General features: G+C 39.2%; 1 protein-coding gene across 8 annotated transcripts in view; it reads left to right on the top strand.

Annotated features, from left to right (window-relative positions):
- The window catches only part of CAST (calpastatin), an 85,876-nt gene that overhangs the window by 28,383 nt on the left and 42,732 nt on the right, over nt 1–14,761 (top strand). For 6 of the 8 annotated variants that reach the window (XM_063129581.1, XM_063129580.1, XM_063129577.1 and 3 more), the window contains one exon: nt 11,362–11,421. In XM_063129581.1, the coding sequence (XP_062985651.1) occupies nt 11,362–11,421 (60 nt within the window). Of the gene's footprint in view, nt 1–225; nt 359–11,361; nt 11,422–14,761 lie in introns of those variants that run through there. The other 2 variants (XM_063129583.1, XM_063129582.1) reach the window with 1 other exon arrangement.

Raw genomic sequence — 14,761 nt, 5'->3', positions numbered from 1 at the left:
TCCTCATTCTACAAGACAGTGAGGTGAAATTTGCACCTTTGACTTGGGCAGCATTTTCTGTTCTGTTTTGGCTAGGCTTGCTGTTGCCTGACTTTCTCCACTTTTCTTGTGAGGATCTGCATTTGACTAAATATTCATAGGTAGGTGGAGCCACAAAGTCTGCAGGCAGAGGGTGTTTGGAGAATGTGCTGTCAGGGATTGGTCGTGTTGTCTTCCAACGACGCAGACTTGGCCTGGGCTCTGTTAAACCGAAACCATAGGCAGAACTGATATAAACTGAAATGAAAACAAGCTTGTGATAAGTATCCACGTGGTCTGCTTATCTAGAACTTGGGAAGGAATATACCAGGTCCATAGAGTGAGTACTGTTTCTTTTCCTGGATGCTTTCGTTACTGTCAGTACATTGTGCTAATTACGTAGTTCCTGCTTTCTTTTCTTCTCTGAGCCCGTACTTCTCTCTACTGCAGTAACACGAGCTCTGAATTAGTTTGTGATATGCTTAATAAGTGGGCTAACACATTCCCAGAGTTACGGGGTTTATAGCAAATCATTATATTAATAATATATCTGTCTTGTGTCTCTCATTTCTAGCCCTAACAGGAACGGCCTTTTCCACAAAGGGCTGCTTGATTATCCTGTGTGTGTTTCTCAGAAAGGTTTTTATATATATATATATAAAAGTGGTGGCTCATAAAATCATAGCAAAATCTTTAAAGGAGAGTAGAATCTCTTTAGCTATAGGTGCAGTGATGGGCAAGCTACTTATTAAGTTGAGCTGACTGTCAGAAGTCCACTCTACCAGCTTACAAACTTGTTGTGCCATTGCTGACTGTCTCTTCATTGTGTATTTGGAAATTGCGTGTTCAGGGTGTGGTGGTGATCTGTAAAGCAGGATATCTTTCTTTGTTGAGGCATGCCCAGGTAACTATTGTCCCTTCCAACACACAGGCAGTGCTTATTGTAGTGTTTTTATGGATTTGTTCCATTACAGTGAAGCTGAATGAGAAAGTTGTTGCTAACAACAGCAGGGACATGTTTTTTCGAAATTATAAATAATGGTAACTTTTTCGTCACTGTTTTCAAAAATAATTATTTTCAAAGATGAGATTTAGAGTTAATTGATTGATTTTAGGCTTCGGTCCTAAAAACAGATACCTGCAAGTAACACAAAGGAAATTACTTCTGAGTAGACATGCATAGGATTGTGCTGTAAGACACAAATACAGTATCTCTGATGGCACTCAAATGGCTTATTTATTTATTTATTACATTTTTATACCGCCCAATAGCCGAAGCTCTCTGGGCGGTTCACAAAAATTAAAAACCATGAAGAGCATAAAAACAACCAACAAATTTAAAACAAATTTACGAAATACAATATAAAAAGCACAACCAGAATAAAACCACACAGCAAAAATTAATATAGGTTAAAATATGAGATTAAAACAGCAAAGTTTAAATTTAAGTTAAATTAGGTGTTAAAATACTGAGAAAATAAAAAGGTCTTCAGCTGGCAACGGAAAGAAAACAATGTAGGTGCCAAGCGAACCTCTCTGGGGAGCTCGTTCCACAACCGGGGTGCCACAGCAGAGAAAGCCCTCCTCCTAATAGCCACCTGCCTCACTTCCTTTGGCAGGGGCTCACGAAGAAGGACCCCGTGGATGATCTTAAGGTCCGGGCAGGCACATATGGGAGGAAGCGTTCCTTCAAATAACCTGGCCCCAAACCATTTAGGGGTTTGAATGTTAATACCAGCTGGTCAATACCAGCTTTGCCATAATTTTGCCACCTGGGTGGATTGAATCTTATAATTGCAGGATGTTGAGTGCAGGATTCTCTCTGAGTAGATGGACTTTATTGAATGTATCCCTTATTATAGTGTAAAGTCTTCACAACCCATCCACTCAGTGAGGGCATCTGAGGGCATGTCCCTGGTGGTTCCACATGGACCTATAGTCCAATTGGAGTCCACCAGGAGAAGAGCCTTCAGTGTGGTACCCCCCTTCCTATGGAATTCCCTGTCTTTAGCGGTCAGGCAAGCACCAATGTTGTATTGCTCTTGGCGCCTCCTGAAAATGTTGTTCCAGGAAGCTTTCCCTGAATGACCAGCTGTGATTTTATCTGAACCCTGTTCTGTTTTTATTCTTTTATTCTATTTGTTCACTCCTCTGAAATCTTTGGATAGAGAGCGGTATATACGTATTGTAAATAACTTAATAAAAATAACCCATATTTGTACTGACCCTGTTCAGATGACACGCTAAGCCACGGTGGTTACGCATTTTGAGCTAAATATTACTGCTTTGTGTGTTGTGTGAACCATGACTTAGTGTGACGTGTGAACCATTCCTAAACATAGTGGCTACATAATCACAGTTTAAACAGAAAAATGGTTAGTAGCCTAACCATGGTTTAGCGTGTTGTCTGAAGATGCCCACTGAGCAAGTTAAGGAGGCACTTTAAATAATTTGTTTCTAAGGTCAATAATTTGTTTCATGTGTTTTAATGAACTGCAAAGCGTTGTATAGAATTGTGTCAATGCAAATTATGTAGAAATTAAAATGGGTAAACTTGAGGGGGAAGTTTCATCAGATTAAAGGATGACTTCTACTCTTGTCTCTAGCAATAGTATGTTGAATAATTAGAGGATATTGGCTTGTATTACTTATTCTTTTAATGCATTTCTTAGCCGCCTTTTGACATTGCAGTAACTTTGTGTCGCAATGGATGCAGCTCAAAACATTTTCTGAAGATGCTAGAGCTATACCCTGTATCAAAGTGCCCCATGATATTCTGATTAACAAACTAGCAAAAAGTGGGCTAGATGGAACAACTATCAGGTGGATTCACAGTTGGCTACAGAATCGGACTCAAAGAGTACTTATCAATGGAACCTTCTCAAACTGGGGAGAGGCAACGAGTGGGGTACCGCAGGGCTCAGTCCTGGGCCCAGTGCTCTTCAACATTTTTATTAATGATTTGGACGAGGAGGTGCAGGGAATGCTTATCAAATTTGCAGATGACACAAAATTGGGTGGGATAGCTAATACCCTGGAAGACAGAAACAAACTTCAAAGTGATCTTGATAGGCTGGAGTGCTGGGCTGAAAACAACAGAATGAAATTTAATAGGGATAAATGCCAAGTTCTACATTTAGGAAAAAGAATCCAAATGCACAGTTACAAGATGGGGGATACTTGGCTCAGCAATACTACAAACGAGAAGGATCTTGGAATTGTTGTAGATCACAAGCTGAATATGAGCCAACAGTGCGATATGGCTGCAAGAAAGGCAAATGCTATTTTGGGCTGCATTAATAGAAGTATAGCTTCCAAATCACATGAGGTACTGGTTCCTCTCTATTTGGCTGTGGTTCGGCCTTATCTGGAGTATTGCGTCCAGTTCTGGGCTCCACAATTCAAGAAGGACGCAGACAATCTGGAGCGTGTTCAGAGGAGGGCAACCAGGATGATCAGGGGTCTGGAAACAAAGCCCTATGAAGAGAGACTGAAAGAACTGGGCATGTTTAGCCTGGAGAAGAGAAGATTGAGGGGAGACATGATAGCACTCTTCAAATACTTAAAGGTTGTCACACACAGGAGGGCCAGGTTCTCTTCTTGATCCTCCCAGAGTGCAGGACACGGAATAACGGGCTCAAGTTAAAGGAAGCCAGATTCCAGCTGGACATCAGGAAAAACTTCCTGACTGTTAGAGCAGTATGACAATGTAATCAGTTACCTAGGGAGGTTGTGGGCTCTCCCACACTAGAGGCATTCAAGAGGCAGCTGGACAACCATCTGTCAGGGATGCTTTAGGGTGGATTCCTGCATTGAGCAGGGGGTTGGACTCAATGGCCTTGTAGGCCCCTTCCAACTCTGCTATTCTATGATTCTGTGTACCACAAATTTAAGAACATAAAGTGCTGGATCATACCAAAGACCTATCTAGTCCAACAATATATTTTGACAGAAGCTAACCAGATACCTCTTAGAAATACATCAAAAGGGCATGAGCATGATAGCCTTTAGTTTCTTTGAATTTTGCAATCCTTAATCACAGTTGTTGTTGTTTTTTTAAAAAAACACACCTTTAAAGCTGCAATCCTATATAAATGTTGGAGTAAATTCTGTTGAACTTAATGAAAATTATTTCTGAGTAAACATTGATAGGATTGTGCTATAAGTTTGTAATATGTAAGGGCCAATAGAGTGCTTTATGTCACAACTAACTTATTTCATTGATTTCTGAAGGACAAAAGCACAACACACAGTAGTTTGATTAGGGCCCATTCTGTTCTGAAATTCCTGGCTTCAGTTGAAAGTTCCTGTGAGTAGAACTCTGTTCACAAGATCCTCCCACAGGAGGAAGAAGAGGAGACAATTCCATTTTTCTCCATGCAGTCCCCTGAAAAGTTGCTGAGGGGGGTTAGGGGACCCTCTAAAACAGTGTGGCAGGTGGCACAGAGGGCTGCGAGTGAAAATCACTTCTGCCCTTCCTTGTGGGGACTTCTGCTGGATCTCAGACCCTGCACAGAACACTCTGAAACCATCCCCCTGTGTTCTTAACGTTGTTGTGGGGCAGAAAATTTTCCAGTGCTTTATTATTCTGTTGAAATGTTTACATTTCATGAGTTCATTAGCAGTGCTGGCTCCAGGATTTTGAGGGAACTTGAGCAAGATGCCCTCAGTGGGCCACCTCCTTCAGTTCGATCACAATGGGGAAAGAAGGCATTGTGGCTTCTCCGCCCATCCCTGCGTGAATGACTGCCGTTGGCATAATCCCCTGCAATGCAGCATGGGTTGGTGGATTGTCTGAACCGGGTGCGCAGTGCAACAGGGATAATTTTGTACCTGCTCTAAAACCCATGCTGTAGAGGTTGTAGGGTAGGTATGAAACCACCCCCATTGCACTAGACGATCTGCTGAGTTTGGATGACATGCCCAATCGTTGCTGCATTGCGGGGTATTATGCAAGTGGTGGTCATGTGAGCGGCACCCACAGAGGCAGGGGGAGAAGCCATGATGCCTTCTTCCCCATCACTATCTTCTGAACACAGGCAGTGAGTCTACTTGCACGCCATCATTGCCATTGGCTGCTATTGCTCCTCCTCCTCTTTCTTATCCATGGCACTACTTGCAGATAGCCAGTGAGCAAGCAGGCCATGCAACTACTGCTCCTCCTTATCACCATCACCATTATCTGGGCCAGAGCAAGAATCAGGTTGCTCTGGTGAATAGGTTGCAAGCACGTTGCACTGGTGAAGAAGAGGAGCAAATCAGTAGGACCCTGCTGGGCTGTGGGCCTTCAGGAAATGCCCAGCCATGCCTACCCTTGACGCCTGCCCTGTTCATTAGTAAAAATAAATGGATGCTAATTGCAAATACAATATTAGGCAAGCTTGGTAGTTTCAAAGTTGTAATTAATATTTTTCAAGTAATTATTCCTAGCAAGTATGTGAGGGAATATGTCATTGAAATACATATATCTCTCAGTGTGAAATAGAATGGATAGTGATGGTGAAATTGACAGTGTCCCAACAGCCTCAGTGGAATAGAGTTGAACACTGTTGAAATTGATGAGTAGTTGTTAGCTTATCATGCACAGGGTTGCTAAAACGTATTATTGTGTCAGCAGTTTTCAGTACTTTTGTTTTCTCCCCTTAAATTTAAACAATGTAAGCAAAGTACAGATTTTTCAATAAATGTTTAATAGATATTCCAATAAAGATGTCTCAGAGAGCCAGTGTAGTGTAGTGGTTAGAGTGTTGGACTGGGAATTGGGAGACCTGGGTTCTAGTCACTAGTTGGCCATGAAACCCACTGGCTACCAATGACTTTCAGCCTAATCTACCTCACAAGGTGGTTGTGTGGATGAAATAGAGAGGACAATGTAAGGTGACTCGGGGCCAGAAGTTCTAACTCTTGGGAGTCTTCCTGCAGGCTGAAATAACACTGAGTTTTTCCTCTCTCTTGTACTATATGTTAGTGGACATGGTATTTATTAACAAAGACCGAGAAAATAAACTCTCACAAGCTGGATTTTTCTTTCGAAAAGAATAAAAGTTTAAGATGTCAAAGAGCCATCAATAGGAATTCCCCCCCTCTGTGTGCAGAGGAGTGGTTGAGTTAGACTCTGATAACATTGAGGAGTAAAGTCATAATAAGCCTGTTTCCCATGCACAGCGTTTCTTTCTTTTTTCTTTTTTAGAGTTTTTTTAAACTTTTATTATTATTATTTTTAAATTATATACAATACAATAAAATAGACAAACTTTCACAAAACAAACCACAAACAAAAAAAAGGAAAGGAATAGACAAGAAAAAAGTATATCTTAAACAATTTGCTATATATAATTAGTCTTCCCTTAAATATATATATATATATATATATATATAAATCCAACATATAACTTCCCCTTTCGTGCTCCTACCCCAGGGCCGTCTATCTTTCTAACTTATCCTGTCATCCAAAATTGATATGATTCTTTTAGAGGTTTATACCCTTTCTTTTTAAAAAACACATAATCTACCAATGTCTTCCACTCATCTACAAAATCACTTCGCTTCCCTAAACCATTTTTTATTCTTAGGCTACAAGTCAATTTATCATTAATAGCTATCTCCCAGACTTCCTTATACCATTCCTCTAATTCATATTTTTTTGCTATCTTCCATTTCCTTGCTATTATTAACCTTGCGGCCATTAAAAAAAAATGTAATCAAATCTTTAATCACTTGAGTACAGTTTACACCCTCGTATGTTGATAACAGCACTATATCCGGGGATTCCTCTAGCCTAATCCCCGTTATCTCTTTTATTTCTTTGAATACCATATGCCAAAAATTCTGTACATATCTACAAGCCCACCACATATGGTCATACGTGCCAATTTTTTCACATCCCCTCCAACATAAAGCAGAATGCTTCTTGTCCAACTGATTTAATCTTACTGGAGTTAAGTACCATCTCCAGACTAATTTGTAATAATTTTCCTTTATTCTCACTGACATACTTTTTAAATTTTGTAAATTCCATATTTTACTCCAACCTTGATTGGTTGTTTTTTGTATTAGATCCTCATCCCATATTGCACAGCGTTTCTGATAAGGATTGCCTTTGCTAAATTCCTGTAATTAGTAGTAGTAATTTATTAATGCTTAGGCCTTAGGCCATTTATTGAAGGGACAACAATATAAAAATACTGTATATAATCACATATAAATCTTACATAATGAAAGGATAAAATTCAATACAATTAAAAACATAGATTATATAATAATAATGATGATGATGATGATGATGTAGTTAGATAAGAGCATCTCCAGAACATTCAACTGCCATTTCAGTAATAAATCTTACCCGAATTTTCATTGCTTCCAGGACGAAAAGAGCTACCTTGTGGGTTACCCTAGAATCAGTGTCAGACAGGAGATAGAAAATCTTTTCTGAAATGGTATTGGAATGTAATTGATACAAGATAGATTCTAGAAATTTAGTTCTTGGTTCCGAATATAAAGAACAGAAGAGCAAATAATGAGCCCCCACAAATACACAGACAGAGGGCCAAAGGGGTACGATAATATCTGCCATCAGTCACAGCTGTAGGCATAGTTATTCCTGTAATTAGCTAAAGCAAGATTGGATATCTAGGAGTATGCTATATATTTTATAGAATGGCAGCTTTCTGATGTTACCATGAGAAACTTGCTTACTCCATACCAAGGTTTCACTCCTGCTGTGCATTTGAAATCTGGATTCTCTCTCTCTCTTCCCTTTTCTGTACAGCCAGTTATAGTCAGGTCACTAGGCAGTACATCGTCCTTGTGTTCTAACTGGGTGTGCCTCCTTCCTAAACATGCTCCAATCTCTCCAAGTTCTGTTTCGTTATGAATCATTCAGCTATTGTTGGTTACCAGGCAACACTTTCATATTTGCTTCTAGGCCCAAACATGTTGCAGTAGTGGACAAAACTTTGCTTGTTTATGAACTCACGTGGTAGCAAAAAGACATGGTTAAAAAAAACATATTTAAAACTTCTTGATAAATATTAGTAGAGCTACTGTCAAGTATTTTGCATACTTTCTTGCCTTGCAAGCAATTAAAAAGAAACCACTGCAATCTTGTATATTTTCGTCAGCTTTCTTCACAGTCCTTATTTATTTATTAAATTTATATAGACGAAGCTCTCTGGGCGGTTGACAATCCTTGGTTATTGCTTTGGCAGTCTGACAAGGCAGGAATATCCCAGGTTCTGCAATCGTAGCAATTGAAAATGTGTAAGATCTCTTGCCTCAGTTTTGGTCATTGTACAGGTAATGTAAAATTCGTGTCTATAATGACGCTTAATATTAACATTATCATCTGCCAGCAATGTTCTTCTTCATTCTACATAGGACAAATTAAAGAGTCTCTCTGTAAAAACATTTCAGCCTCCCGTTCTTGAGGAAAGGAATATACAAATGGAGAGTACAACATGAAAACACTGAATTACAAATCAGGAAGAGGTCAATCTCTTTTTAAAAACCACACTGCATGTGTTAATTAGCTTACCAATGCCAGGATGTCTCTGTGATCACCAAAACAGTTTATTGGCTGCCCACTGCATTTCCTTTCCTTCTGACCTTACTGTTTACTGTCCACCACTACCACCGTGCAACTCAGGATAACACTTCATCCATGTGGGAATGATGGGAGTTGAAGTCCAATCCATCTGGAAAGCACTAGCCTAGAGAAGGCTGGTTTAGGGTTGTGTCTGAATGAGATCAATAAAAAGATGTCTATATGTAAATATCACTTCCATGCATTGACCTGATTCAAATGTAATGGTGGTAATTTGCACGATTTGCAGTCACATGCCACACATATGTCACTGCCACTTTGAATATGCAACCTCCGATTGACCCCGATCGTAGGTTGCTGTGTGACATGCGGATCTGACACTTTTGGATTATTTGTGAGTAAAACAACCCAAAATTAGCCTACTGTATGGCCTACTGGCCTGCAAACCATGGCTACCTGCAAAGGTTTATGGGTGAATGGCTGCTTCTGCTTCTAAGCTAGCAAACTGTTGTTTTTCTGTACTTGTCCACAACATTCCTCTGTCGATGGGAAGATGGGTCAAAGCACGGTTCTCATGGAACATACTAACGAGCTTACATTCCAAGGTGGTTCAGTCGAAAAGCTGGCCATAACACCCTTGGAAACCCAATTAGTGGGTCTTCCTCGGTAACACTGAAAAACCTAAAAGCTCACGGCAGGGGCAAAACACCTACAACATCCACTTGTGATGATAGCTTGCTTCCCTATGTCCTGGAATCTTAACTGTCAGAACCCTGCCTGGTCTCTGCTGAGGCTTACAGAGATATACTTTATGTGTGACAGGTATGAAACTTTCCTATAAGAGTGATATGTTCTCATAAGGGTGGTGGTGTGCTTCTATTCATGTGCATGTTTACTACTTGACTATAATGAATATGACTAAGGAGGGGTGAAACAGATACTTGCAATCCTGTATTAAGAAGGAAGATGACTTCACATCAGTAATTTGATTGTGCTTAGATGACTTGCTGTAGAGTGAAAGTATGTTCTCATTGTCTAGTATTTACTTGTTAGAGCTAAAGGGAAGATGTGATCAAAGTTAGATGTTTAGTGAAAACCTTTTGACTTGTTACTTGGAAGCTAAGAAATTGATCCCAGTCACTGCTGAAACTGCTGAACAAATACTCAGGTATTTAGAATATGTGTGCCAGGTTTTACACAATGAGAGCACAGAATTGTTTTTTTTTTTTTTTCAAATAAGGTCAAGTAGAAATTTTAAATAAAGTATTCAGTGTGATCCCTGCACAGTTGTAGAGCTCCCTTTGTTTGGACTCATCCAGGTTTGGGTTTTGGCTACTATTTAAAGATTTGTAACACTTTTGGGGGGTTGGTTTTGGAAGGCATAGCTTAAGGTGGGATGGTGGGTGTATAGTTAACTAGGTTGTTTTAAAATAATTTTAATGGCATAATGACTTCTAAATTCTAACCACAAACAAAGCTTCAATTTGAGTACATCATTAACCTTCAGAATGAAGGCAGGCAGGTGGGAATCCTGATGACATAATTCTTAAATTGGTTTTGTATTCAACCTGTAATTGCTGGTGTCCTTTTATATTTCCTAAGTCAAAAAAGAGATCTGCAGCAATTGGGTGGTATGCAAATTTACTAATAAATAATTTTTTAAAAATGTATCCATAACCACATTTTTAACATATGTCATTTTATTAGATATTTATAACCAACTTTTCTTTCTGAAGGAAACCCAAAGCAGCTAATAGAGGGAGGGGGGAATGATATATTAGTGTTGGGTATAAACATGCTAAGTGATTCTGGCTGTTAGTATCCTGTCATCAGTTTGTTTATAACACATTCCCTCTGGACTTTTGAGTGTACTACATCTTGATTAATCTTGTTATGGTTCTATGGGTTTTTAGTTGCCCGTGTATTTAAATAAAACTCTACTTCCTCTGTTTTGAGTGCAACTTTTACACTTGAGAGCTTTTCTACGTGAGGCTTTTGTTGTGTGCTTGTGATATCTCACTCACTGTAGTTTGTAGTTTCATATGACAGTCCTCCAGAGACTCTTCCATGCTTTGCAATAATTATTGCATTTCCCCCTAATAAGGAAAGTCAGTTTTTTTTTGTTTTAATGGTGTTATAGAACCCTTGTGTATTTGCACAACTCCACTATACCACAGCACCACCTAGTGGTTATGTAATGGAATGTCATATAGAAAGGCAGAGAAAGAAAAACCCTGAAAAAAACACATGTGTATATCAGCCAGTCTTAATCCTGAAAAGAATGTGGAAGCTTAAAAGCTTCATGTAGAAAAGCCTTGAAAGAGATATCTGCTTTCCCATCTGTCACTGAACAAAGCTATCAAGTTCAATAAGGCGCAATGAACTTCAGGATACAAAAGTCCATCTGAGTTGCTCTATTGGTGTATTTTTTTAAAAAAAAAAACTGGCTATTAATATCTATGGAATAGAATAGAACAGAATATTTATTTCTTACCTGCCTCTCCCTCTGGATCGAGGCGGGGGAGAACATTAAATTCAAAATCACAATAAAATGCATAAAACTTGTTAAAAACCTATAAAACTAATACAATAGTAAAATAACAATTGCACATGTTAAAATCAGCTGGGTAGGCCTGTCAGAAGAGACTAGTCTTTATAGCTGCCTTAAACTCAGAGAGAGAATTAAGTTAACAAATCTCTCCCAACAGGCCATTCCACAGTCTAGGAGCGGAAGAAGAGAAGATCCTCTGGGTAACAGTTGCATAGATAATTAATTTATGATTTTTTGTACTTTAATGCAGGCACAGACTTCTTCCGCTGTTGCCTCAAAGACCCCTACCATGAAGCCTTCTGAAACAAAGGTATGTCTTCACAAAAGAAAAAAAGATGAGACGACATCCTACTTGCATTTTAACCTGATAGTTAATTCCTTCTCTTACAGTAGCTGGTATTATAAGTAATGGCTATGGAAATTCAGCTTGAATGTGACTTTTCCAGACTATTTTTTAAAAGTGAGCTGGCACATTGCTGGCTGGTGAAGGGTCAGGGAGAGGATTCCTAAAAACAAATGCAGTGTATTTCAGGGGTGGGATTCAGGATCTGCCTTTTGGAAGTTCCCTCCACCCGACTTTTGGGGATCCCACCCCCCCCTCACACACCATAGCTCATTCCATTCAGCATGGACTCCCGGCTGTCTGCATTGCATTCTCAAGATCCTGGAGGGGATGCCTCAAGAAGAAGGGTGTGTAGAAGTCCACTTCTGTCAGCACATTTGATCCATCTTAAATTTGGATCCAACCCTAGATATGGAAGATTGTGTTACACCAAACTCAAATTACCAAATTTCTGGCAGTGTTTCTTAAGAACTATTGTGGTTTATGGGGAAGTATTTCTAGCATGTGAAGTACATGCGAACAAAACTATTTTATTGTCCTGCTATTCTGCCTGTATGGTTTCAGCCCCCATTATTGCAGGCCTGAGTACTGTTTTGGGTTTTTATATCATGAGTCTACTAGCACACAATCAGAGCAATAGGATGAATACTGGAATTATTATTTGCTATATATTTTATCATCACAGGTTCTGTTGAAGGAGGAAGCCAAAACATTTAGCACTAAATATATTTTAAAACTACTCTGTCGATAGTCTGTGTGTGTGTGTGTGTGTGTGTGTGTGTGTGTGTGTGTGTGTATCAAGGAATAATTCCATATTGTAGTTCGTAACACATCATCTTAGTGAATAAATTGTGCAACAAAGGGGAATATTTGGAGACAAGGCTGTGTTCTTCACAATGTCTTCCTGGATATAATATTCTACTTGATAATTTGTAGCAGCTTTATCTCCAATTACATCAATAGACTTTTTAAAAGGTCTGTGAAATATTGTAGTTCATCAGTTATATTCATAACTTAGGGGGTTGGGCCCAGTGCAAAGCACATAGCCAAGACATGTCAAATTATATATGGTCTATATTGTTTAGTTCCTATCAAACTGCTTACTAGACAGTCATGAATAATCTTCTGGTAAGGCAGGATTGTCATGAATTGTAAATATATTTGTCATTCTGTGCTTCCTGAACCTAATTATAAACCAGAGTCTGAGAGAGTTATTCCTATGCTCTTTACTTGTGTCCATCTTCATGTGGTTGGCACTTAAGTGGCTTGTATAAATAGACAGTCATTAACCTATTTATAGATTCATATGACAACTAGATAGTCTTGACATACGTACTCCCTGTCTTGTTATACAGACTACCAAAGGTAAAAATAGTTGAATTATAAAACACATTTTGCAAACAATTAAAATCTTAGCGGGTTTGGATCCCCCGAAATGTTCTGTCTTTTCTTACAAGCTGAGTAGAAGAGTAAACTTGCTCTTTAAGAAATATGTATGCCTGAGAAGTTCATATCACTTCTCTGTAGAAGTTGCTGAATGTAGAAGGAAATGGACCAACTGAGGAGTATAAGGGCTTGCTCTATAAGAGAGTTGAAGGGTAGGGTAGGTTTGCCTGGATCTTCCTGCTGGAGAGATGCCTTATTAAAGAGGGCAATATTCTGGACTTGGAGATTAACATGTTTGTTAAGGAACAAATGGTTGAAAACCATTCTTCATTGCTATAGCTTCCTTGATTGCAGGAAATGAGCATTTAATTCTATTGCTTCCCTGCTAATATTTGTTTGCTCCAGGAATTGCTTTGCTGCCTAGGCCAGAAATGGATCTCTTCACATTAGGGTGGAAGTGGGTATTCGTAAGTGTGCATTAGTAGTATGAAGAAAATGGACCAACCCAGTGAGATTAACATGCTAGGTATTTGTAGCATTATTTACCTAGATTTCTAGCCTGTCCGAATTCATAGGGATGTAAGTACTTTTCTGCACAAGTCAGGATCCAAACAAAGGAGGCTTTGACCTAACGTTTTTCAAAGAGCAGCCTTCTGTGCCATAAAATCATTACCTTTAAGTTTTTTTGTTTTGTTTTACAAAACTGAGGGAATTTACTAAAATAGTTTCTGATATGACATACTGGTCTACTATTCAAAGAAAAAGGTTAACCCTACTGGGCATGCTCATTCCCTTATATATGCTTAAAGTAGCTCTTTTTGTGTCCCAGCCTCAATGTTTATACGCTTCAGTTTATATCCAAGTCTTATTCCTATGGCTCAGGGAAGGTAACAAGGGGTTTTGTTGCAAGGGGTTTTTATGTTAAAGTAAGTGCATTTCTATCCTCACTGGGCAAATACTGCTAACCTGATCCCAAATCTTTGCTTGCTACCCTGCCCTCCTTTTATCCTCCCATACTTAACTACATGTTTTGTGTCACCTGCTCAATCCTTAATTTTAAACTTACCTTCATCCACAACTGTATGAAGACCTTTTGCTCAGCACACAACTCAAAAGGCTGGAAAAACAGCAGGTTACTTGTGCCTCTCTGACAGCCTTTACGGCAACTACAGCAGAGGTAGCAAAGAGATCTGTCCCCCTCCACTTTCACTTTGATGCCACACTTTGGCAGCCTCTGGCAGTTGAGAAAGGGTGCTTTGGCTGGCTCAGATCGCTGATGGTTTCTTCTGTTCCTGTAGCCACGTGGCACAAAACATTTAAGATGGGATTTGTGTTGCTTGTCTAAGAATCAAGGCCATTACTGCAGTCAACTTTAGGGAGGGACAAATTAATTTATTTGAGAATGTGGATACAAAGGGACCAAAAGGGTACAAATCTAGCTTTTCGTAGCTCAACTGATATAATATATAATATTGTGCAAAACAAGCAAGAACATATGGCCGTTTCCCTAATGGTGCAATCCTAAACATGTTTACTCAAAAGGAAATCCTATTGAGTTTTTGGGTACGTAATCTGTAGTAAGTGTGCAAAGCATTGCATACTAAATAACAAGCTAGTGAAGCAGGTTACATCCATGCTTCAGGAAAAGGCTACTTCTTCTACACTCACACCCCACATCCCCAATTTAAACCACCAGCAAATCTGTCTTACAGAGAAAGTTTTAGTATAGCTGTTACCCTACTATGCCAGTGATAAGCTTCCTCTTTTTTCAGATCAGAGGGTTCACGGTTTTGAACTACATAAACAGCCCAAAGCTATGCAACATTGGAGTTATGATTCATCAGCTTGCCCCATCTCCTTTCTTTGATTCATGATGATGTGATGGATTCACGTCAGAGGAGTGGAGTAATGTTTGATTGTT

This window comes from Elgaria multicarinata, chromosome 6 (assembly GCF_023053635.1).
Source record: "Elgaria multicarinata webbii isolate HBS135686 ecotype San Diego chromosome 6, rElgMul1.1.pri, whole genome shotgun sequence".
In the NCBI taxonomy this organism is placed as follows: Eukaryota; Metazoa; Chordata; class Lepidosauria; order Squamata; family Anguidae; genus Elgaria; species Elgaria multicarinata.
This window is presented reverse-complemented; position numbering and strand designations above follow the sequence as displayed.